The sequence below is a fragment of the Pungitius pungitius genome, chromosome 9 (genome assembly GCF_949316345.1).
Source record: "Pungitius pungitius chromosome 9, fPunPun2.1, whole genome shotgun sequence".
NCBI lineage: Eukaryota > Metazoa > Chordata > Actinopteri > Perciformes > Gasterosteidae > Pungitius > Pungitius pungitius.
Window position 1 is genome coordinate 12,226,530 of NC_084908.1, and position 23,704 is coordinate 12,250,233.

The window sequence follows — 23,704 nt, forward strand, 5'->3', positions numbered from 1 at the left end:
ATTGTCAGTCCACAGAGTAGTGGAGTAGGGAATTCTGTTCCCTCTAAGGGCAGATAATCCATCACTATAGCTCCTGGAGAGAGAATAGATCTGGCCAGTGTAGTGGACATGACAGGTCTGCAAACGCTGTAAACAACCTGAAGCCCTCACTCTCTGAAAGCACTGCTTCATCCAAAACACTGTAACCCTGGATCACCAATGTGATGCCATACGTACTCAGATTCAATGCAAGACTCAAAACGTTGTTTGAATTTGACATTTTTGAATTGTGAATAATGCATCTATTGCATATCTATTGCACTCAGCAGAGAGCCGACATTGCGTGAGTGCAATGGTGCGACCTCGCCATCCTGTCACCTGTTGTTAAGGGTGGGGAATCAGACGAGATCAATAATATATCATTGCACAAGAACTATGGTCACACAATGTTAGTGGTGTTGCAGCACTGGATAAGGGTGTGACAGAAAACACTATCATTTTGCAATGGGTGGAAACATAATCTGGGTGGGTTATTTTCAGACCTTTAACTGTGTTTACTTCAAAAATGTTCGCACTCCAGTAAGTTATCATTAGCACAAGTTATCATTAGCACAAGGCCCCCAGGGATTAGATTTTTATGTATTACAGATCCCAAAAAAAAAATAGTTGACTAGAGACAAGAAAACAAAGTAAGAGCATAGAATGACAGGCCGATAGGAGGCTTATCGTATCAGGTCACGTACATTTACAACGTCGAGGATCGCAACCACCATCATAATCAAGTAATAGACAATGTCACACTATTTCTACATCATACATTCTTAGGATAAAGATGCAGTTGACAGATGTCACATTTTAACATGTTAGGATGTGAGGCAGATCACTGGGATATGAAAGGCAGTCATACAATTATCTTCTCCGTGTTCAATGGGTCCTTGTCACTTTTTGCTTCCGTGTGAAGTTTTAAGTATGACAAAAAAAAACTGAGTTTGGAACTATTGCTTCTGTTCCTGAGGAGGAATGACTAGAAGATGGCACGTACAGGGGCTTTTATCATGCATAAGATGGGTGTAAAAGAGTGTCTGTTCTCTGGAGACTTAGGAATGCCCAACAGTGAAACCGATTCTGACGGTTGGTTTGAGTAGAGAAATGAAGCAGAAGAATGATTTCCCAAGTCAGAGCTCCTCCTGCACCATCAGCATTCTAATGTTCACACAACACTCCCACAGAAATCCATCTTCAATCTTTCAGATCTCAGCTTCCTCCATGCTCCACCGTCTTTCTCTCACGCTCCCTCAGCATTTCACTTACACTTAAAGGAAATAGGCCTGGAATTCCAGTAGATGGTGAAAGCTCTGCTCATTGTTATTTAGTGAGGAAGCTATATTCACGGTGTGCCACATGGACTCAAGCTGTGAAAGCATCAGGTTTGGGGATTTACGTATGGATATCGGAGTTTTTTTAGGAATTTTTTAGGAATTCTAAAGTCAAAATATAACTTTCGTGCACAATATTATTAAAGAATAAAGATTTTCTTCAGGGTTGTTATCTATTTTATTGTTTTTGCATACAGTGACATTAGTTAAGTTACACTGGATCCTAAATCTTATGCAAGAGGGATTGAAATTCTCCTGACTATTTAGCCGATTTGAAGTAGTTTATTTGCAAGCAAATAAATGAATGCGTGATTGAAGATGTGGTCCAATTTATTAATGGTAAGACGTGTACACGTATTCCTGCATCATGTTCTTATCCGTTCCACTCATGCCGTCCAAAGATGGGTAATGGCTAACTTTAAGAGCTGAGAATACCACACGATGGTGAAGAGGCTCACAAGAAGCTCTAGAAAATGCCACTAATGAGTGGGAGGACTGTGTGATCTTCACAGATAAGATAAGTATTAATTAGACATATTTGCTTTTTCAGGAAATGCTCGCATTTTGTGGGATTAGACACCTACCTGGTCACAAAAAACGTCCGACCCCGCATGACACAATTATTAGCTCAAATGACTGCAATTATCATGACAGCACACGTGCATTGAGCCCTGACTCTTTGACAGTCCAATAGAGTCCTAGATAGTGTAAATTCCCGTAAACTATCAATACAAAAATGAAAATGTTTGGATTCCGTAATGTAAACAGTTGCATTTCAGTTTCTGTTGTGTTTCACTTGTGATTCAGAGCACATGGTGGTGGGTATCTTGGGTCAGCACAGGAAAGTCTCTTATTAAAATGTCAAGCGCAATCACAGCATAAACGGCTGAAGTCACGGCTGAGGGGAAACAGCCTGGGCAAATCAGAAACTAAGTAATAGCTCTCATATATGATATCTATCAGGCAGCATGGGAAGATGATTACTGGGAAAATTGTGTAAAAATGGGAGGGGAAAGAGGGACTGCCTGATCATTAACAGTCTAAGGACAACACACACTTTGCCCTGCAAAATAAAATATTTAAAATGTTTACTTTTTGAGCACTCAATTGTAAGTAACCTTAGTACATATTTTACAGCTTCAATAATCACATTCCCATGTAAGAAAATGTAAGAACCAAATCTGTGTTAATGGTTTTCAGGCAGAGCCCTTTGTTTACTCCAGGACAGAAAGATATAAACCAGGGATTAGCTGAGTGTTGACGAGCATTCACTGTGTAGTGTTTTAACAATGAGACACTCTTAATCTCCAAGACGTCTTTATTCCGACTGAATGACCAAGCCTTCCTCTTTTTCTGTCATGGGACACGGCCTGTGTTAAAAGACATTCCAAGGATGCTCCTACTAAACTCATGAATGATTTACACGTGGTACTGTTTGCTGTAGTGGCATCATGGAACATTAACCAAAATCAGCAGAGAATTGATGACAAAATAATAGTCATTGAATAAAATCTTTTTTTCCGAATCTATCCATGTGCGCCGAGCTTTTTAGTTGGGCCCCTTCCCAGACTGACGCCTTTTTAAAAAGAACTTGAATGTATGCAGAGTTTGTGAGTCAGTTATGTCTGGATGTGTATCAAAAGATTTTTGGGAAGCTTTAGCAGAATTTGACGCTGTCAAAACCCACACGCATCTTTTGTACTTAGCAAACACAAATATATTTAGACAACGAGCAGATACAGAGAAACATTTGCTCTAATTTGGAGTCATGTCTGCCCACCCGAGAAAGTAAATCGAACATTGGCTCCACTTATACCTTCACTGAGGAAAATAGTATACTCAATGTATGCAGCTAATCAGCTGTCTTCTGCATCCCGGATGGTTGCTGATGAGAGCAGTACAATGGACCAAAACAGTTAAGCTCCCCAAACAGTTTATGGCTGGTGATACTGATTTGTGGGTTTATTTTCATTATTAATAAGTCAAACTATTTCTAACATTTTGATGTTTGATGTGAAGTTTTCTATCTTTTGTCTTTATTCTTTACTAAACGTGCCTTAAATTTAGTATATAGTCTCAAATAACAGCGCATAACAATATATGTATATATATATATGTATATATGCAATAACATGGCTCTAACAGATCTAAAGGTTCCCAATACACTAAATTGTTATTCTAATCAAAGAGTTACAGCTGATAGGTTTTATGGCAGATGTTCCTCCTTAACTTGATAACCCTCAACAATTTAAAACAGCTGTACTAATCAACAAACTAATGGCAGCAATGGAAACGGTTTCGACATCCCGTCACAGAAAGGGAGGCAGAGAAAGGAAGGAACAAAACGTGTGAGGCAGTTTTGGCAACCTGCAATCAGCCGTCAGTCAAAACACAGCCCAGAGACGTCCCTTGACAGATGCATTCATTACCGAGGAGGACAGAGGGTAGAACACATGGCTCATCTACGACAACTTTGTAGGGTCGCTTACCGTGTGAATACTAATTAAAGCCAAGGAACCGTGTTCAGAATTGTGCCGTATTAGTATTTGTATTTTTTGCTGCAGCACAATATCAAGGTGTTCTTTTTGGTTGCGTTAGATGACAGTGACTGACAGCTAACATCTAACGACAAGCACACGCGCACCTCTGTAATGTACAACTCAATCTCTGCAAAGTGGGTGGACAACTTTATCTTGGTTTTTTGCGAGATTACATGCAGGCTATAAAATAAGAACCTCACGCTGATTGCTTTCATGCATTGACGACATAATTGGTTAAAAGTTGGTTGACTTTTATAGATTTGTGTGATTTTATTGAGCACATGTCGCTGTGGGTGCAGCCGCTTTCTACAAAACTTGACGATTGTGCAGACACAGAAACTCGGCCTACAGGCCGCTGGTGTCTGTACGGGGCTTTATTCAATTTCAGGTTGTTGTCATTCAATCATACTATAAAAGAGGCGTTATTATGCAGAGATCTTTGCTTTACTGAGTGCTCCCGTAATGTTATTATGCTAATTACACTTCATGGCGGGTAGATTGCCGTCATCATTATCACATCTTGGACCCGAGGGTCATTTTGAGAGAAGCCCCATTGTTGCAGACACAGGATGCAGAGCAGGAGAGCAGAGATTCACCTGCTGCTGGGAGGCTGGTGAGGACTAAGGGGCACTAACTTATGCCCGGGCCTGCCTGAGCACTGTGTATGCATCATGGCACCCCTTGCTTTTCCTTTTTTTTTCGGCGCCTGTGTTAACAAGTAGGAAATGTCAAAGTACTTGTGTGAGCAGCCTGGCTTAGCTGAGGCAAGACCACACGCTGGCTGCATGTCTCTTTTAGAGATCACATCAAGTCTCAGCTATTTGTTTAGCATGTGTTGCTTTGGTTTCGAGAAAAGTAGACAACAAGATATCTTTTGACACTATTCTGACAAAAAATGTGTGTCTCTGTCTCCAGGGACCCCTTTCTTCATTTTTCAACACAAGGTTTTTATTTTGAAATATTTAGTTGTTCCGTAAATCTATTGCACAACAATTTTGGGGATAATCATTATTCCGGTATAGCTTTTCAAACTCATTCATACAAGCTATTACATACATTTCCATAGAAATAAGTTTTTAGTTAGATAGTGTAAATGTTTGTAGAAGCCACCTGGCTTCTACAAACAGGCTTCTACAAGCCTTCAAGGGATCTGGGGTTTGGACTTGAGTTTTAATTGCTACTGTATACATCTCACCATAAACGGATACATTATAGTATTTAAGGGGTATTGCTTTGGATGTACTCTTCAGTGGTAAATGAAGATCTCTTTTAATGAAATGCAAATAAGAAGCTATAGAAATATTGTAATTTTGGGTCACTAATCTCTGTTCAACATCTGCTTGCATATGGTACAGTTATCTTGTGTCTGAATGGAAAAAAAAACTCGTTATGTCAGTGAAAAAATTGATAAAATGTTTAAATGTATGCATGGTTATTCTGCCTTGCAACCAAAACTCAACGGGGATGGACAATACTTGACAATCAATCAAGTACTGCATTTTGCCTGCATAAAAGACAGCTAAGCATGTCTTGTAAACAAAAACATTGTTACAAGGCTTATTAGGTTTTACCTGCTCCCATTTCACAAACACTGTCATCTGTGCTTGTCTCTTCTCATTTTTGATCCACCGTGGAGCCAGTGATGACTGAAACGCTGAAACACACAATAGCGCTCCTCCCCCAAGGAAGGTCTTGTGTCTCTCCACGCCGTCACTGGCTTGCTAAACTCATAATTACTCTAGCTAACGCCTGCGTGTCTGCAGCAAGCTTTCCCTCCCACCTAAACTCATAGCTCAAATAGACCGCCCATCCTGTCAAGCCAAAGACTGAGTCGATGGAACATGCTGTCAGAGTGAGTAGCAGCCTGCCAGCCTGCCACGCAGCACCACCAACCGCCCAAAGAGACGCCGACGCACACTATCCACTCGCATCCGGGTCTTAATAGGTCGAGAGAATACAACTGCAGCAACTCTGCGCAGGTAGTTGCCCTTGTCAGTTTTGCCCGAGTGCCTCTCGAAAGAAAACCATCAAATCAACACTGTATGGCAGAAAAGGTTTGTTCGATAGTGAAACTGCACACAGGGACCACGACATATGTCGACACGGCATATTGCCATTTTACTCAAGTTATGAAAAATTGAGTTTTGGAATTTTAATAGTATACTGGTGTCAATGTATCAATACATTGGATATAAGGTCCAACAATTGACATCCACATCAAACTTGTTGCCAGTGAAAATGAAAAATGAATAACTGATGCTATTGAGCTCTGACGTTGCAGATAACAGAAGGAACCATCACTTATTTATCACCATCACCATTGGAACACAAAGGCAATTTCACCAGATTTTCCTGCTCAGACACTTTTTGGCAGAGAGTCCTGAGATCTCATTATCTAGATACATACAAATAAAAAATAAGCTTGAAATACTATTGAATTGTATGATCACAAGAGTAAAGCACATTTATATATGCAAACATATTCTGTATAAACAATTGGATTCGAGTCAAATACAGCGTCGAGGGACGGACAATAACCTAACCATTAAATTGATTTTTCATTTCAAAGAGGGTTGATAAAGAGTTTCAAAAAGAGATTGAGATGTGACGTGAAACATGCACCCACCTGTCTGCGCAGGTCCCTGGTCTTTTTGGTCATCTTATCGATGGCGGAGTTCAACGGGTCACCTTTCTCTTTCCTGCCAGTCTGGGAAAGGAGACAAAAAAAACCACGGTTATTACAGTTATAGCACATGCAATTCTAATCTCACCTCGGTCTCAACACTGCACCACATATTTCAGTACATCTTCCGATCAAAGTGAAGATGGGAAAACACTTAGTCACAGGACATGAGTGCACATTACAAGTGTTCCACAATTAGACCAAAGTTAGTGACAACTTGACTCTTCACAGTTTGCTATGTTACCAAGCAACTAGCCTCTCTGGCAAGGGAGCAAGCAACGGAGTTGCTGCTAGTTCCCCCTGTGTGCAGCACTTCCTGTCACTGTCTACTCCTAGTGGTGACTCGAGGATGGCAGACTACCACATACCTGACTCACACACACACACACACACACACACACACACACACACACACACAGTGACCGGCTGGATCCTATCCCCTGACTGGGGGGGGGGAGCAATAAACAGAGGAGCAGCTTGAAGCTTCACTCTTTTGCAGATTCCCCATCTCACCTTTACCACGCACCCCATCTCACGCCAATACTAGGGCAGGATATCCCGCTGTCTTTTACGCGGGCGCGATACAAATTGTGTTCGTTCAAACACCAGGCTGTGAAATAGGCTTCAATTTGCAGTGTGCCACCTTGGTGCCCTGTTTGACACTTACAAGCCCTAGTTTTTCTTCTCAAAAAGAAAACAAGGGGGAAGAGCGGTGTGATTTGTACTACAGTTCATATATTTTCACTTTTAAAATCTAAATTGGGACTGCAGCTTGGACTAAAGGTTAGGAAGAGGCTGTGAGTGTCTTGGACCGAACGATTTGGGCTCCAGGACACAGATAAATGATTTGGTACTCTGATCCCTCTGGTGTGTCTCAGACGCTGTGCCATACTGAGAGTAATGCATATGAATGTAGGCTGACTTTCCGAGGTAAATCCAAACTAACTTCTTGACTGGGGTTAGTGATCCAAGGTGTTTACTAATTTCTATGGAAAAACGAATAATTGTGAAATGTTAAAATCAATTTTTTTGTTCCGTTTTTTGCTGTATTAAACTGCTTCATCTAACTAAAGTAGAAAGAAGTAAACAAGTCAAATCACCCTAACACTAGAAGTCAAAAGGCATATTAAAACTGATAATTGTGACACGTTTGAAGACTAAAGTAACTCTTTGCAGTGAACCAAGGAACCATCAACAAACAGGGCTTTTTGTAGAGGGGCTGTTTCGTTGTTGTCCTGTTTAATGACACACAAAATGTGGTGGCTTATCTCTCTGCTGCTGCGCTATTGTCCTGCCTTCTTGATAATTGAGCGGAAGTGAGTGCTTCGTATCCATGTGACACAAAGAACTAAACAAGATCCCATCAAACTCCCACCTCATTGCCTTCTCACCCCGAGGTTGATATTGATTGTCAATTTCAATGCCCTGGTCACGATCAGGTTGTAAAATGAGACTTTACTCAGAAAGGGGGAACAGAAGAGAGGAAAGATGCCAACTTAAGGAGAAACCACGGCAATCTTTTAGCAGTTTCTTCATTTGAGTGACATTCCAAGTTACTGTGTGGGTACATCGTGACGTGAAAGTACTGCTCAATGAAAAGAGCTAGTAGCCATGAAAAAAGTGATATTATTTCCTTTACTGGCTAATGTATTGCAGGCTTGCCCTTGGCCGACGCTCATATAGCACAAGTTTTCATTCCTAAAGATGTTTGTAGGAATGAGTTATATTTGTCTCCTCACTCACACTACAGTTTGTCACCCCCTATTCCAATAGCAATCACACAATGCAGCATTTTGTTGTGGAGCAATGCACCAAACTGAAAAGGAAGAAAAATGATTGCTATGATTTCAACAATATGTTTTATATTCAGTCCTATATTCAGCCAAGAAAAGACCCACCTGACCCTAACCCAGCAACTAAACTGTGTACACATGGTTGTATGACATTTTTTGTTGTATTCTAAAATATACACAACATGTCCTGATAGAAAATAGGATTGCATTCAGTTGCCCTTTATTATTTGCCACACAACCATACAGGCACATGCACGGACAAGCCATTCAGTGCTAAAGCAGAGGACATAACAACATTAGTCATTGTGCTGCTTATCGAGCCTAATGTGTCATTAAAGCACCAGAGGGACGTAGGATTAAAGATGCTCACCGCCAAAACTAAAAAGGGGCTTAACTTGAACTGTTTTGAGGACACAAGTGTTCACATGATTGTGAATAACCTTCACCACGCTGTCCTTTAGTTAGTCAAGTCATTTTGATAATGTAGCATGTTTAAAAAATAAATAGGAGTGCTTGTTGCATGTGTTAGCTATAAATCATTATAGAGTAAAAGGTTCAACAAATAAACATATATAGATGTAGTAGTTATAACATGGACATTGACACTTATAAGTAAACTGGAATTCCTGAAATCCCTGCAGATTTATTTCTGAAAATTCTTAACTCTTTAATCTGTGTTGAGGAGATTAAAATAACACAATGATGTCATTCTGAAGGGAAACAAATAAAAACACCTGTATTTAGCACATGGAAAAAAGTGCAGCATTGTAAAGTGTATTTCTCGTTATTTCTACTAGACCTCTGAGATCGATGCAATGCTTTTAACAGATACAACCAGTGAAGTGAAGATAATATTACCAAGGATACACTTTCGTTATACTGACAATACTGTTCTGCTTTGATAGGTGAAACTACTTTAACACATAATGAATAACGTAATGCTCATGTTGGGTTATCTGCAAAACATACAACACTCAATTAAAAACACTTTGCACGAATCCCCCATACGTGGAAGGCCACAATGAATCATAGGTTATCCAATGCGTCAGGCTGATATTCAGCCCCGGTCTTTAATATGCACGTGTATGTGTGTGTCTGTGTGTGTGAGAGTGACAAAAAAGAAGGTTTATGTGTCTAAGGTGTTTATCAGGGGGACTATTTAACTTTCCTCCATTCCAACTGTGCCCTGTGTGTGCAAGAAATACTCTAAAACCCTGATAGCACAGTGGTCTGCTGATTCCATCGTCCGCCCAACAGAAACGAGGATTGCTTAGTTTGTTATGTTTTTTTCCTCTTTCTGCTAAACCACAAGTACCTCAAGTGTTGTTTGCAGGAAACGTTCCAAATTGTTCCCTTCCATGATTTCCTACCCCCCCTCCCCCCCCCGTTGTGCACATTCATTCACACTTGGGGAGCGGAGGATAGAGGAGGTCGCCTGAAAGGAAGCATCTAGAGGGCTTGGGGTAATGGAGGCAGTAGCAGCGGCGTCGTTCAGGCCCACTCAGAAGACGGCCGGTGGACACTGTGGAACGGCTGAAGGGCCCAGAGTGTGCTCACGCTCTCAAGCCTGCACCAACTAAGTTGTGTGATTCAGTGGTGCACTGCAGTACAATTTCCTGTACTGCATTTCTGATACTGTAATGATGGAATGGGATAAAAAGGGGTGCCTGCTAACTAAAATGCTCTGATGTGTCGGTACGTTTCGGTTTTTTTTGTTTTTTCATTTTAATTTAACATGTAAAATAAGAGCTAGGGCTCAAACTCAAAGCTGCAGTAGGTCATTTGTTTCAATTCTCTTCACGTCCTGGCAGTGATAGATAAATCAAATGCTCTGAGAAAAAAAAAGTACTGGACAAGTCTGTCCATTATGTCATTGCTCTTAATTTAAAAGTATTGGATAAATTACATTTTGGGGGAGTGGCTTTGGATGGATGCCCCTCGGATGGGCTGTCAGTCTCTTGGTGAATTCATTCATTCATTCATTCTGGCTGAATTTTTGAGTTTTGTATCTATGCATACTTTTTCTGTAGAACACTGCCCTGTTTTTCAGTTGGATATTTTCAAGTCTCGCTTTCTCTCGGTTGTTTCTCAATTGTTGAATGAGTTGAATAAAGAGGTGTATCGTGTGTTTGTAGATTGATATTTTAAGTATTCCTAAGTAATATAGTAATATATATATATATAATATATATATATATATTATATCACTTTCTCTTTCTTACATTTGTTAATCCAGGCATGTTGTTCTTGCAATTTCAGACCATTGTGTAAATACATTTCTAAAATCTTGTATCCAGCAACAAAGCAAACTACGAACTTAACAAAAAAGGCCATGCAAAATACAATTCGACTGTATTCACACATTATGTCATATTAATTCCGCTTTTCAACCATGTCTCCATGTCTCCATGTCAAAAATGCAAATAGCAATAGTGAAATAATAGAAAAATTATTCTGGTAATTCATAGGCAATAACATGCCAAATCCATCAAAGAGGCATTTCAATCAGTGGAAGGAAAATAGAAAACATGGGGGAAGGCCTTTCAAGACCAATGTGTTAAATTACATCAATTCCGGTTCCTTGTCAATTCAATTAGGCAGGAGGGAGAGGTACAATTACTGTCCAATGTGGTTACATTGTCTGCAGCCAGTTTAGAGGGGAAGTCAGTGATAACGAGAGGGTGAGAAAGTGTTTGTGCATGTGTGAGCCCTGGGGAGGCGGTTGATAATAATGGTGAGATTCTGGTCAGGTTACCAGGAGATAATGGGCATCTAGATGGGCCAATTTGACTCGTTCTCATTAAGTGAAATTTAAAGAGGTGCAGCGGTGGCTATCAGATAGTTGGATTAGATGATTCTGAAAACCGCCTGTGGCGGAGAGGATTCTTCCAGAGCAGCAACAAAGAACACAAGGAATGCGTGTTTGTTGACACAAGTCAGCTGGTTGAATATTTTACTGAGTGGAAAGACTAGATGTCAATTAGTTTTTTTTGTTTCATATGCTTGCTTAACCAACCAAATTTTGACCTAAAAGTTCAATGTTTTAGATGAATTATCAATTTTAATTTCTCACTTATTCTTATTTATAGTGACATTCAATTTTCAAACTAAATTTCAGTTGCAGATTCAAATCATATTTTTTCAGATGAAATGGGCACGGTGGCAGGAAGGTCCTGGGTTCAAACCCACCCACCACTTAAGCGGGTTTGGAGTATGCACGGTGCAAAGACATCCTCTAATACGGCTAATTCGTGACAATTGACTGTAGGTGAGAGTGAATGGCTGTCTGTCATCGACCAGCCCCTCATCCCCCCCCCCCCCTCGTGACCCGCCAGAAGTTGACTGACTGATCCGTCATGGGGGACGTGGCCTCGACAGAATAAAGAAGAAGGATGAGGACCTTCCTCAACCTCAATGCCCTCAGATACCACAGGCACTGCAACAATTATGACTCAACACGTTATGAGAACGATACTCACATGATTGGCAGTAAAGTCACCGACGACCGTAAGAGTTGCGTTCATCAAGCATTTTTAGACCTTACTCGGCACAAACAGCAGCAAAGGTGCAATCACATTATGCACGAATGTGCCCTTCAACTACCACGCTTTGATATTTGAATTGGTCTGCATTGCCGCACCCCGCTGTGAGCGCAGCACAGTTTCCCTGCATCGGAGTCCACTTAACACGGACGGCTCCGCTCTGCGCTGCAGCGGCCACCGTTGGATTATATATAGTTGACATTTAGGTAAACAAAGACACCGCACAAGACTTGAGTTGTTAACTGAAAGGAGTGAAAAAGTCACAAAAACACTGGCTAATCTCATTAAGCGAGTCAATGCTTTCCCCCTGTGCTCACGTTTCCAGCCTCGACAAAATCCCCACTTATAAAATACACCCCCTTCTTCAGGCTAGTGTTCAATCATTTTTCACTGACCCGCTCAAGTCCCTTTAATGTTTGGTGTCTTTGTTAACATCTGCGTCATCTACTACATTTCAAAATGGGCCGACGCTGCAAGGAGCCAGGCTCGTGAGTGGGACTCTGTTCATATAATGTCTCCAGAGAAATGCATATAGGTCCGAGCGCTAGAGACTTTGTTTTTTATTAATGAGGTATAATGAAAGTGATAATGGCCTAAGGCAGTGGCTCTCAATCCTTGTCCATGTGACTCCTGGTGCACTCCACATGTATCTCATTATCCTTTAGCTTTCACATATTGTACACACAAGTGACTACATTGGAAAGGACAAAAACAATCCGTATCCGGCCTATTTAGCAGCAAAGTTGAAACCTATAAAGCGTAGTTTATGATGCTTTGCAGAGGTGTCAAAAGTATTCACATGCATTACTCAAGTAGAAGTATAGATACTAGGTTTTGAAAATACTTTTGTAGAAGTGGAAGTATCAGCTCAAGCTTTTTCCTCAAGTTAAAGTATAAAAGTACTGGTTTTAAAACTACTTAAAGTAAAAAAGTAAAAAGGGAAAAAAATGTCCATAAAGAACAAACAGTCCGTCAGTCCGTTACAACACGATGGCGACATTCAGAGAGGCGACGCTACAACAACAGAGGGACACACGTATCGACCCGCATGCTGTATGACTTAAACATAGAACTAAACATGTTCCAGTGACGGCTAAATGACACGAGTCAGAGGACACACACGTTGCTCCCATTGATTAGACTACAGTGTCTCTCCATGGTTTACTTCTTCATGGGGGGGGCGCATCGCTTTCATAATGATGGGGAGCAGTCGGTTATCAAAATATTGAACTAATACAGAATCCCTTAGTGTTCATTTCTAAAGCCTCGCATTAAGACACACGTCACTTTATTGAAGACGCTGCGCTGCTTGCAGGTCGCTATGTTGTCCCAGATTATCAATAAAGTTGTAAAAACATGTAGGGCAGACCCATGGTCATGAAGACTCATTTAACGTTACATGGACTTTGCATGAGGAGGAGGAGGCGGGTTCATGTCGCTAAATACCAACTGAGATCACCTTGTACCGCGACCACCGATCTGGCTCCTGAAAAAGATCCTTCACCACGTTACGCACCCAGCGTCACTCTGATAAACCAATAAAGTGTCTGGATGGTAAATGTTTACACTTCTCATCCAACCACAATCAAATTCACGCAATCCCGACAGCGCGATTTATCCGGATAGTTTTTTTGTGTGTTTTTGAACGGTGACTTTTTTTTATGCAAGAAGTAGAAAGTGCAGATATTTGCGCGAAAGTGTAAGGAGTAGAAGTAAAAAGTAATCTGAAAAATAAATACTCAAGTAAAGTATAGATACCCCAAATTTAGTATTTTTAGTATTTATACTTAGTTGACACCTCTGATGCTTTGAATATATGTATATAGTCTCAAATCTTGTTAAATTCTGCAGTGGAATGAGTATCCTGAGCTCCTGTGTGGCACACTCCCATGGGCTGCTTATTTGAGGGCTTGATGTATCTTCTCCCCTCACATTGTTGGCCATAGTGTCTATAACAGTGCTGTTTGAGCCTGGCAGTCTCCTGTAGCTTAGAGGTAATGCAGCCATGACAGCCCTGCCTGAAGAGGAGCCAAAGTGCCTCCTGGCACTAGGTCGCTTCAGCTTAATGGCTGATGCCGTTTGCTTACTCCTCTTATTACACTGGCTCATGCTTAGACTGCAAGCCTGTCTCTGGCTGTAAGGAGCGGTGGTCAAGTAGGCTGTGGATGAGAAGAAGCATATGGCTTATCATCAAGCCCCTCGCAAGGATAAAATGAGCAGTTGGTCGAGGACAAAGGCAAAATGAAGGATTAATAGCCTGTGTGCATGGTTAAATGGTTCATTTAGTTTTTAGGCTTAAAACTAAACAAAATCTCTGGTAATATATATTACACTATTGTACTAATATGTACATACAGTTTGCAATTTGACAAAAAAAGTTGTTGACAAGTCATTGTAGATGGACTATTGCTACATGTTCCTTTGTTTAACTGAACAAAATTACCTTTATCTCAACCAGTTTACATTTTCAGACGGACGCCTCATGAACATTCGGACCGTAAAAAGTCTTTTCACTCGGAGGGAGGTTGCAAGTGGAATAAACACTTTATTATCTACCTTAGTCGGAGACCGCTGAAGCTGTAAACTATAAAAGCTATATTTCTGTTTTTTATGGAAAGGTAAACGTCTGTTAGCGACCGAAACTTGGATTAACAGCCCTGGAATGTAACAAGGGTGATAGAGGGCTGTGAAGTCCATAAAATAAAGATTACTGAAAGATGTACAGAATGTTTAAGATTCTCAATTCTTACTGTAGTTTGAAAAAAACAAGTTATAATATTTAATAATAATAATAATAGTGAGATGGTTAAAATGACACTTCTTCTAAACATTTAAGTTGAGATCCAAGTCATCATTTGAGTTAAAAGGGTTTCAAAATGGCAGCACAAAACATTCAATGTCAAATGTGTCAAAAGTGAGAAAATGTGAGGTTCGTGTGTCGTGAACAATTCCAATGCACGTGGTTACATGAAACGGCACCTCATGGAGTCATGCAGGGGCTGCAGAATAGTAGCCTGAAGAGAAGGTGGAATCTTATAAATACCAAGTGTGTGGTAAGCCATGGTTTTAGCTGCATAGTGTCGGGAGAATAGGGAAAGGAGGATGGGGAAATGTCTGGTTATCAGACAGAAAGAGAGAGAGCAGAACGTCTAGTCCTGCAGAAGCAGTGTGGGGAGCTAGAGCAATGCTGCCTGCAGCCTCCCTGAACTGAATAGCAAGTAGTTTGCGAGGGAGGGACTGAAGAAAGGGCAGCAGGAGAGAAGAGAAGCGAGGGTGGGAGATGCTGAGAATAGGTTAGAGAGGGTGAGAAGATACGAGAGTGGTGTGATATCTGTGATTGCAGAAATGTGGCGAAGGGGAGAAAACAAACGAGTCAATGGGGTGCGAAGAAAGTTTGAGTATCATTGATGGACTTTTTGTTCCGTCACGGAGCTGAAAAACGTTGATGTATCGCACACCCACTTGAATACACATGCGTTCACAAACATGACGTGTCAGTCTGTGGGTTTCTTTTGCAAATAGCGCCAAAAAGCTCCAATGTAACTTAAATGCAGCATCACGGCTAGAGAATTGGAAAACACACTGTACATGGAAATGCAATTCAAGGACCGGTTCCTAAAACCAGGAGACCGAATCCCATTTACATCCTTTTCTCTTCACTGTATTGTATCATATATGTATTACGTGTTTATAATTAATGCATTTCCATAGGATAGGTTATAGACACAAAATAGTAAAACCAATAATATGCAAGTCTCAAGTACATGTACATGTCTGTTAATGCTAAACCCCCTCGACTGTGTAAATCCTCAGGGTCTGTCAATCAATTTAATCTGTCATGAGAATTGCTGTTAAGATCTATTGCTGTACCTGTCATGTCACATATGTTTCCATACACGCAGACCGCATTTCAGTTCATTATTGCAGAAAACATCGCTGGAATATAAGAGTGAAATTTTGGGAATCTTGTGATTACTTCTGTATTTTTGTTTATTTGTTCAATCAGAAATATGTCAAAAGATCCCGTTTCCAGAGCTGGCAGGCGTGTGCTATCAATGTTGTAGTTGTCATAGACAGCAAGACCCCTAAAGAATGATATGCACAGTTTTGTTAACTGGGATCATGATGACTCTTCTGGGTACGTTGCCGTGACGTGTAGGTTGCTGTAATCAGGGATTAGAGTGTTTTGGGAAACAGAACAAAATGCCCTTTAATCTGACAGCAAACTGTAGCCAGCATGGGATCAAACACAAACGTGTTAATGACGGCGACAATAGCGCCTACATAGTGGCCACACAGACATACTGTAGAAAGCTAGTCAACGGTCAACTTCTGCTGCGATCTAGGTTGCACCAACTTCAAAGGCTGATTACGTCTCCCACTCATTGTTGCTGCTGCTTTTGGTTTTCGAGGAACAGTAAAGCCACAGAATATCTGAACATGATGTAAGTGTGCTGCGTGAGGATGGATTAGGGGATGGGATTTACTGTCATGGTGGGTGTTTAGGGTGTTCACTGAGTGATGTCTTTTCAAGGGACATCTATTCTCTTCTTTAAGCTGACTTATGAAATGAATTACAACAATGGTCACCGTTGTTCGAGTCCGACCAATATTTAACCGTCTTGGAGAACAGCACAGATTCAAGCTCTCAGAAAGACACATGCCGCTCTCTAGATCTGATTTATTAAACTGTGGTACGGCATATAGATGAGCACTGATTTGATCGCAGGCTGATGGATTGATTCAGCTGTGGAAACAAGGACATGCTGCACCAGTCCATTATTTACATACCACATGCTAATTTGTGTGTGTTTGGCAACCCATGGCCTATTAAATGGGATGCCTCCTGCTACAAAATCTCCATATAACTATGTGGGAGTGGAAATAGGAAAAGACTCGCCATGGTTACCGAGATTTACCAGAGTCCCATCCTCTGTTCTGCTCTATAAAGACATTTCAAGTGCCTCCATAAAGACTGAATGCATCTCGTTATTTGAATTTTTTTCAATGAAAAAGCTCTGAATTTCCGCATAATATATTTAAAGACCTACATGATATATTGTAAAACCTTGACGTGCTATGAAGTGCAACACATTTGCAATAGGTGTACACGATTAAATGAACACAATCACCAACAATAGGCCTTGAATACCTCAGTGAATGCCTTTGTTATGCTAATTTATTTTTGTTTGGTACCGTGTCTGGTACAATTGTCATTTTAAGTTGGTGTCGTTTTTGGATATCATTAATTGTAAAAGTGTTCCCGTCACTGTATACACTTCCTGAATAAAAATCATTAAACTTTGTGTCAGTGATCTTCAAGCAAATATACCGGCAATGAGAAATAATTCAACTGATAGACACTGAATGTCGAATATGTGTACATTACATTTGTAGCAAAATAATGGCTTTTTAATCCAGAAATATAAATGAAAAATTAATGACAAATACAACGGAGCCAAGAGTACATGCGAGTTAAAACTTTTTAATGAAAATTCTGTGCCTGAAGACATGGCCATCTATTTTAATACCACTGTGTGGTAATAACGGCTAGGTTAGTCCAGGAGCAGAATAAGAAGAACTAGTGGGGATCACAAGGGGGGTGAAGTGTGCCCCCGGGCTGGCCGGCCTTATTTTCAAGGCCTTGACAGGGTCAGGTACCTGCTGAGCGTTATCGTCTTAATTATGCATGGCCCATCTGGTCCACTAGGCTCCGTGTGTAGGTGAGCAACTGAATTGACAGTAGCCGATACAAGAATGACATGATGAATAATGTTGTTAACTAGCCCCCGTCCTTAACTACTCTCATAGAGTGATGGCAATAGATTTTAGTTTATTTGAAGATGTAAAACAACCATTGTGACCCCGGAAATGATGCAATGCACATTATAACTAAGGAATAGCTGGGCAGTGGAGTGGCTGAACGTGTCAAATGTGGCCACAGCGTCAGACGGGTCATTGGAATTGTGCAGTGATGACAACAAACAGAGGCTGCATGGTGAGATATATCATCTGAATTCAAGGCTCTTTAGCTAGCTATCATGTTTTGTTTGGGTCGCGGGTACCTTGTCAACCAGTTGATGAACTTGTATTAAAAGGTGTTTTGATTGAGCTCAATATTTCTTGCTTTGGAATGACTAGGGTGGAGCGAGTAAATGATGGCAAATGATTTCAAAGCGGTTACACAGTGAGCCAAACTCACACAGATACACACACATGCACAGAGGAGCAGGCAGAGGAATTAGCTGCCCTTGTCTGCTGCCAGAGACAATACGCTGCATTTAGGATGCAGTTTTAAATCAAGTGGGCTTATGATGTGTTAACAGTTGTGGTTTTTTTTTGCCGTGCAGGGTTTGGCGATGCGACATCACATCACATTGAAAGGAGGGATCATATGCTATGTTTACTTTACACAAACTTACACTTTGGATTGTATCGTCAGTTTCATGCGATGGTTCCCTAAATGTGTTCAAATTGGGGACACTAAAACGTGACATCTGTAATGTATGTGCATGTTTAATGATGACCGAGCAGGGGAGTAAAAAGTAAAATTCCATCAGCATGCAAGCTAAATTTGACTTTAACAAAAAAAAACAGCACTGGTATCATTTGCTCCATATGCGTAGAAGACAAACACCACCTGCCGACAACCATGACAGACTGGCCACGGCCACGGACACACCCTGAAGGCATTCCAGTGAGATGTAAATTCCAAAGCCTGATTTGTAAAAGGCATATGCACACCCACTGGTACCATGGACACAAACAACCCCTCAAGACATTATGATGAGGTACCTGATACCCACTGCAAACACAGGAGTCATTTCTACCCTGTAATGAATTTGAGGTGTGTATTTCCCTGATAGTTGTGCTCTACACTTGTAACAAACTGAAATAATACTAATAATGCACCAACGTATGTGTCGTGTGCAGTCATGTTACTGTGTGCAGACAAACAACAACACATGAAATGTAGCCTCGTGTGTCACTGTGTTCACTTTCCAAGGCATTTAGTTTACGAATGATTTCACCGTATAGAGGGTTTAAATGTTTAATCTACAACATGAATGGAGTAAAGAGTGAGGTCTGAACTTCATCTTTTTCAATTCTAATCAACAATTCTCCTCAAGAGACCGAACAAGAGAGAGAGAGAGAGAAATAGCAGCAATGCATTTGTCCAACAACATGTTGTTTGTGTAGCCAGAGGCTGACATCACTGTCACCCACAACCAATTAAAACACACGGGAGGGCCTCACTGTTACACCTCGTGGCGCATCCCATTAATACAACAAGTGCATTTCCCTCGGACACAACTCAGTGACAACGACTGCATTTCTGCTCTCTTGGCCTCAGGTCTGGCGGACGTGGTGCTCGAGGCACTCCCTTCTCGTGCAAGGTAATAGTGAGCGACGTGGGAATCTGTTGGGGAACCTACACAAAGTGTCATGATATCATTTCATAATTCATGTTGGCTGCTTGTTGGTGCAATGGAGGAGAAATAAGCTCACCAAGGCCCTGGTTTATCAAATGTGAAAGATGATAGGGAAACTTGTAATCTATTATGTTACATTTCATACATGATAGCAGGCGATGGTTGAGACAAGCCGTTAACATTTAAGAGATGCTGATTGATGAGAAATAAAGTTGGATATTAAGTCGGATTTCAAGATATGACTTAGTCACTAATTAACATTATGTTTAATTTGGTAAAATCAATGAGATGTAATTTTCCGACATCTGGAACAAAAAAACATCAATTTGTTGAAAACACATTGCATGGATGTGTACGTTATGTGTTTGTCATTGTGTGGAATCAAAGGATTTGTGTTGTAACGATCACTACACAGTCAAAAGTCATATTTAGGATGTGATGCCACTTCCACGTCGTCATTTTTTCCAACATCCGGCCTGGTACTTGCCATCGGCCTTCATGCGAGACCATTTCTCTTCACAGAATTTTTCAAAATATTACATGTCTTGACATGAACAGTATTTAATGCTGCTGGCTAATGTCTGGACATTTTTTGCATCGATTTCTATATATAAATGCCTGTAAAGAAAAACGCAACGTCCCAGTTTATTTATATAATAATCAGCAGTTGATAGTAGGGTCCTTTTGTGTGTGCTTTGTGGCTGACTGACAGAGTGATGCCAACTTGGGAGCTAAATTACTGGCTGAATCAATCATTGTTTAAAGGAAGGCAAAATAACAGTGTCTGGGGCATAATTTATGTGTTTGGGTTGCTTACAAATAATGCTGTAATTGCATACAACACAATTCATCTAATTTCATTACAAGTTCCAGGATGTTTAGTGCGTCTAATGTGAAACGGCCCTCCTGTGTGCTACAAGGTTCATCCGTCCTTGTACTGCTCTCCCATAGCTTTTCATTCTGAGCTCCCAGCTCTCGTTTCTTACCGTACCTTGCAAAAAGGGCACAAGGGATAAATTTAAAAGTAATTTCAGGGCAACGTTACAAGTGTTTCAGCCTTTTGCATCAGAGACACATCTGCTTTCTGGATTTTTGGTCCGCTTCATCCCAACATGAGAGAGGATAGTGGACACGTGAAGGATGTAAGGCTTTCTTTTTTGCTCTGAATGAGGCAATATGCCCGGGTAGTCTGGGTCATCACAAGTGGGGGTCATGCTGCTCCAGAGAGGTGGGCTTTTGGTGACTCTCAGTGGGGTTTCTGTGTCATCCGACGGCACAACAAAGTTCCTTTGGCAAACACGGTGGAGTCACAACTCACAAGCACACAAGCAGGTCGTCTATGAAGCCAAAAAACGATAGACCGAGAATGTAAAGGTTATGAAAAAAAGGTTAAAACATATAGTATATATAAATATATATATATTGATCGGTTGAATTAAGTTTGCTTGGAGTGTCGTTTTTCAGAGAACATTAATCAAGGTCTAAGGTAAAAGCAAGACATAGTGTGTCAGTTATCGAAGCCTACATTGACAGCACGTTTACAGCAGCATTGCCTAATAGTATTCCAAAAATGTCACGCTAGCAGAGATGAATGGAGCAAAACACTGTTTCAAAGTTGAACCGTCTTTACTACGAGGTCTGCGCCCTTCGACGTCAAAAAAATTGCTGGTGATAACTTTTAATGGCCACCTCATGAGCTCACCTCGTCTGATGCCCCTGTGGACATTACGAGGAGATGATGAGGGACCTGCTGCGTTGATTGTCTGTGAGAAGGAGCGCCGTGTATTTAATGGTGTTGATATGTCATATGCCGTTCTAGCTGTAACAATAACTTATGCTTTACAGGGCAAATGTGTTGTAAACTAGATGCAACTGCATTCATTCTTATACACTGCGAAAACCACAAGTTCCACACGAGGGTCACGACCCAGAACAAACTCCAAAACAAATATATGAATAATTCACATTGTTCGAAACATCAGTCGTGGCTACAATATGCACTTATAAAACTGAGGAAGAAGAGGAAGACGCTGATAAAAGTTCCATTTCTCGCAGACAAACCTTGCCAAACCCAGTGATTTTACTACAACACACAATTTAACACAATTTGAAGGCTTTTTGTTGTGGGTTATAATGATTTATTTCTTCGCCAGTAGCATGAATAACTAATAATTTTACACATCGATATTACTATATTTACTCATACTCTCTGTCATTTATTCATTTTACCATTACCGAAAGCCGGGGACATCTAAACCGGCAGTAGCCGTATGGATGGTGTCATCTTTGATCCCACCCTCTCCTTTGAACGCCACGTCAAGCCCATCAAACCCACCTCCTTTCATCTTGAAAAACAACGCCCGTGTACACGCCACCCTCACCTCTTCAGCAGCTGAAACACTCCTGCACGCCTTCATCACCTCTCCACCTGACGACTGCGACGGCATCGACATCCAGAACTCAGCTGCCCGTGAAAATGAGAAGATTTGTCTTCTACCAAAAACCACGAGACGCATTTCCTCCACCTTGTTTGTATTGGCCTTTGGAAAACAGATTCTGGGTTATTTTTTTCCCCCCATTTTGGTAAATGCAGTATCCTAATGATCCCATCACCGTGGAAAGCTTGCCATCCATCTGGCTCCATAAATCCTCTATCCATACATCAAGCAGACCCTCCATCCACCTGCTGAAGTGTCTAAGATGGTGCAATCACGAGGATGCTATTCTCAGTTTTCTGTTGGAGCAGTCGACTGTGTTTATCGAAGCAAACTTTGTACCACATACAGCGTGCTTCAGTGAGTTGAAACCAATTCTGGTGGTCACGTCCCCTCAGTCAGACGCTGCAGACAACATTATAATGGTATGTTTTCCTGTATGGTTTACCACAGTTGCATTTGTTGCAGTATAGCATTTTCTAAATTCCAAAAAACTCTGCTGTGTACTGTGAAGGAAACACTGAACGGTGGCCATTTAAAATTCCTATCGCTATCTCAATTGATCGTTGAGTACTTTACCTGCACACTAAAAAGCTGCTTATGTTTGTATAATGGGATTTTGTCATCTAAAGTACCAAAGGAAATGGAAAGCAAGCACTAAAACTGAAAGGAGTAAGCGCAATGTTAACTGTGCGTCCACTTTTGACCCTTTTTAGCCCGAGAGAAACCTCCATCTGCTGGAGGGCGCACTCAATTACAGATGCAGAATCATGTCTTGCTGTTCCACACCATACCGCTTGCAGCCTCTCTACAGCAGAAGTGTTTGCACCGACCCTCCACCAGAATCCTTTCTCAGCTGCCCATCACAATTATCTCTGCAGCGAGCCAATTAGTCATCATCTTCTTTCTTTTGTTTGGGCTCACACAGTCACGCATTCTCTGATCTCAGGATCTTCAAGTATTTGAATAATGGGGTAGAAGTCAGAGATCCTAATAATTTGATTATTTTTGAATTCTTCAAATCAATTAATTGTGCAACCATTGTATCAAAAAACATTTCCAAGCCTATACAAAATACCATATAATCTATTTAAATTTTTTACATATTTGAATTTAAATGAAAAAAAAACACATATTCTAACAAACACAGCAAATCCAAAACTACACTGAACTGTATTGATCCATGACTGTGCGTCTTGAACATGTCATCAAATCAAGTGTCTTTTTTACCTCTAAAACAATGAAAGGAATGGCCGGATGGAATGTCAAAGAGGACCAATGTTTCTCTTTATTAGTGTCTATTGTTTTGTTTGTAAGTGTACATGTGGTATATGTGCCTAGACAATTCGGTACCTTTAGTTCATTTGACTGCACCACAACTCTATCAGCTATAGACAAGTTTGCTTTTTATTGGAACAGTTTTTACTTCAAACTTTGGACTTTCATGGAGAAGGAAGGTGTTCTACAATGGACAAATGTAGTTACCTTCAAACCCTGGCCTGAAAGCTAACAGAAAAAGAGAAGACTCAAATGTAACTCAATAACAAATACATCCGTATCCTCATCATCCATCAATCTGACATATTGCTGAATCTGTTCATATGACTGTATCCATGTGAGTGTTTTAGTAGGCATGTGTGCTTCACCCACAAATACACAGACACTCACTTCCACTCGCACTTGTGCTGACTTTAACTTCAAAGCAGAGAGCCAACGCTCTTAAAGTCTTAAACTGATGGTCCGGGTACTCTCATCTTCTGTTCGCTGTGTCAAGTCATTATAGTGCACCAAGTCATTAGCTGATGGTGTAGTCATCTATTATAGCAGGCAGCATAGCCAAGGCGAGGCAGAGAGGTGTGCAACTTCAAGATGACCAGATCACGTGAAGGACAAGTTGTTGAATACTTTTGTTAATGGTTGGAC

The 23,704-nt window shown here is 40.9% G+C and overlaps 1 protein-coding gene across 1 annotated transcript in view; it reads right to left on the bottom strand.

Moving 5' to 3' along the window:
* The window catches only part of ctnna2 (catenin (cadherin-associated protein), alpha 2), a 219,696-nt gene that overhangs the window by 56,121 nt on the left and 139,871 nt on the right, over positions 1–23,704 (bottom strand). The window contains exon 8 of the mRNA XM_037471182.2: positions 6,522–6,602. Coding sequence (XP_037327079.1) covers positions 6,522–6,602 — 81 coding nt within the window. The remainder of the gene's footprint in view (positions 1–6,521; positions 6,603–23,704) is intronic.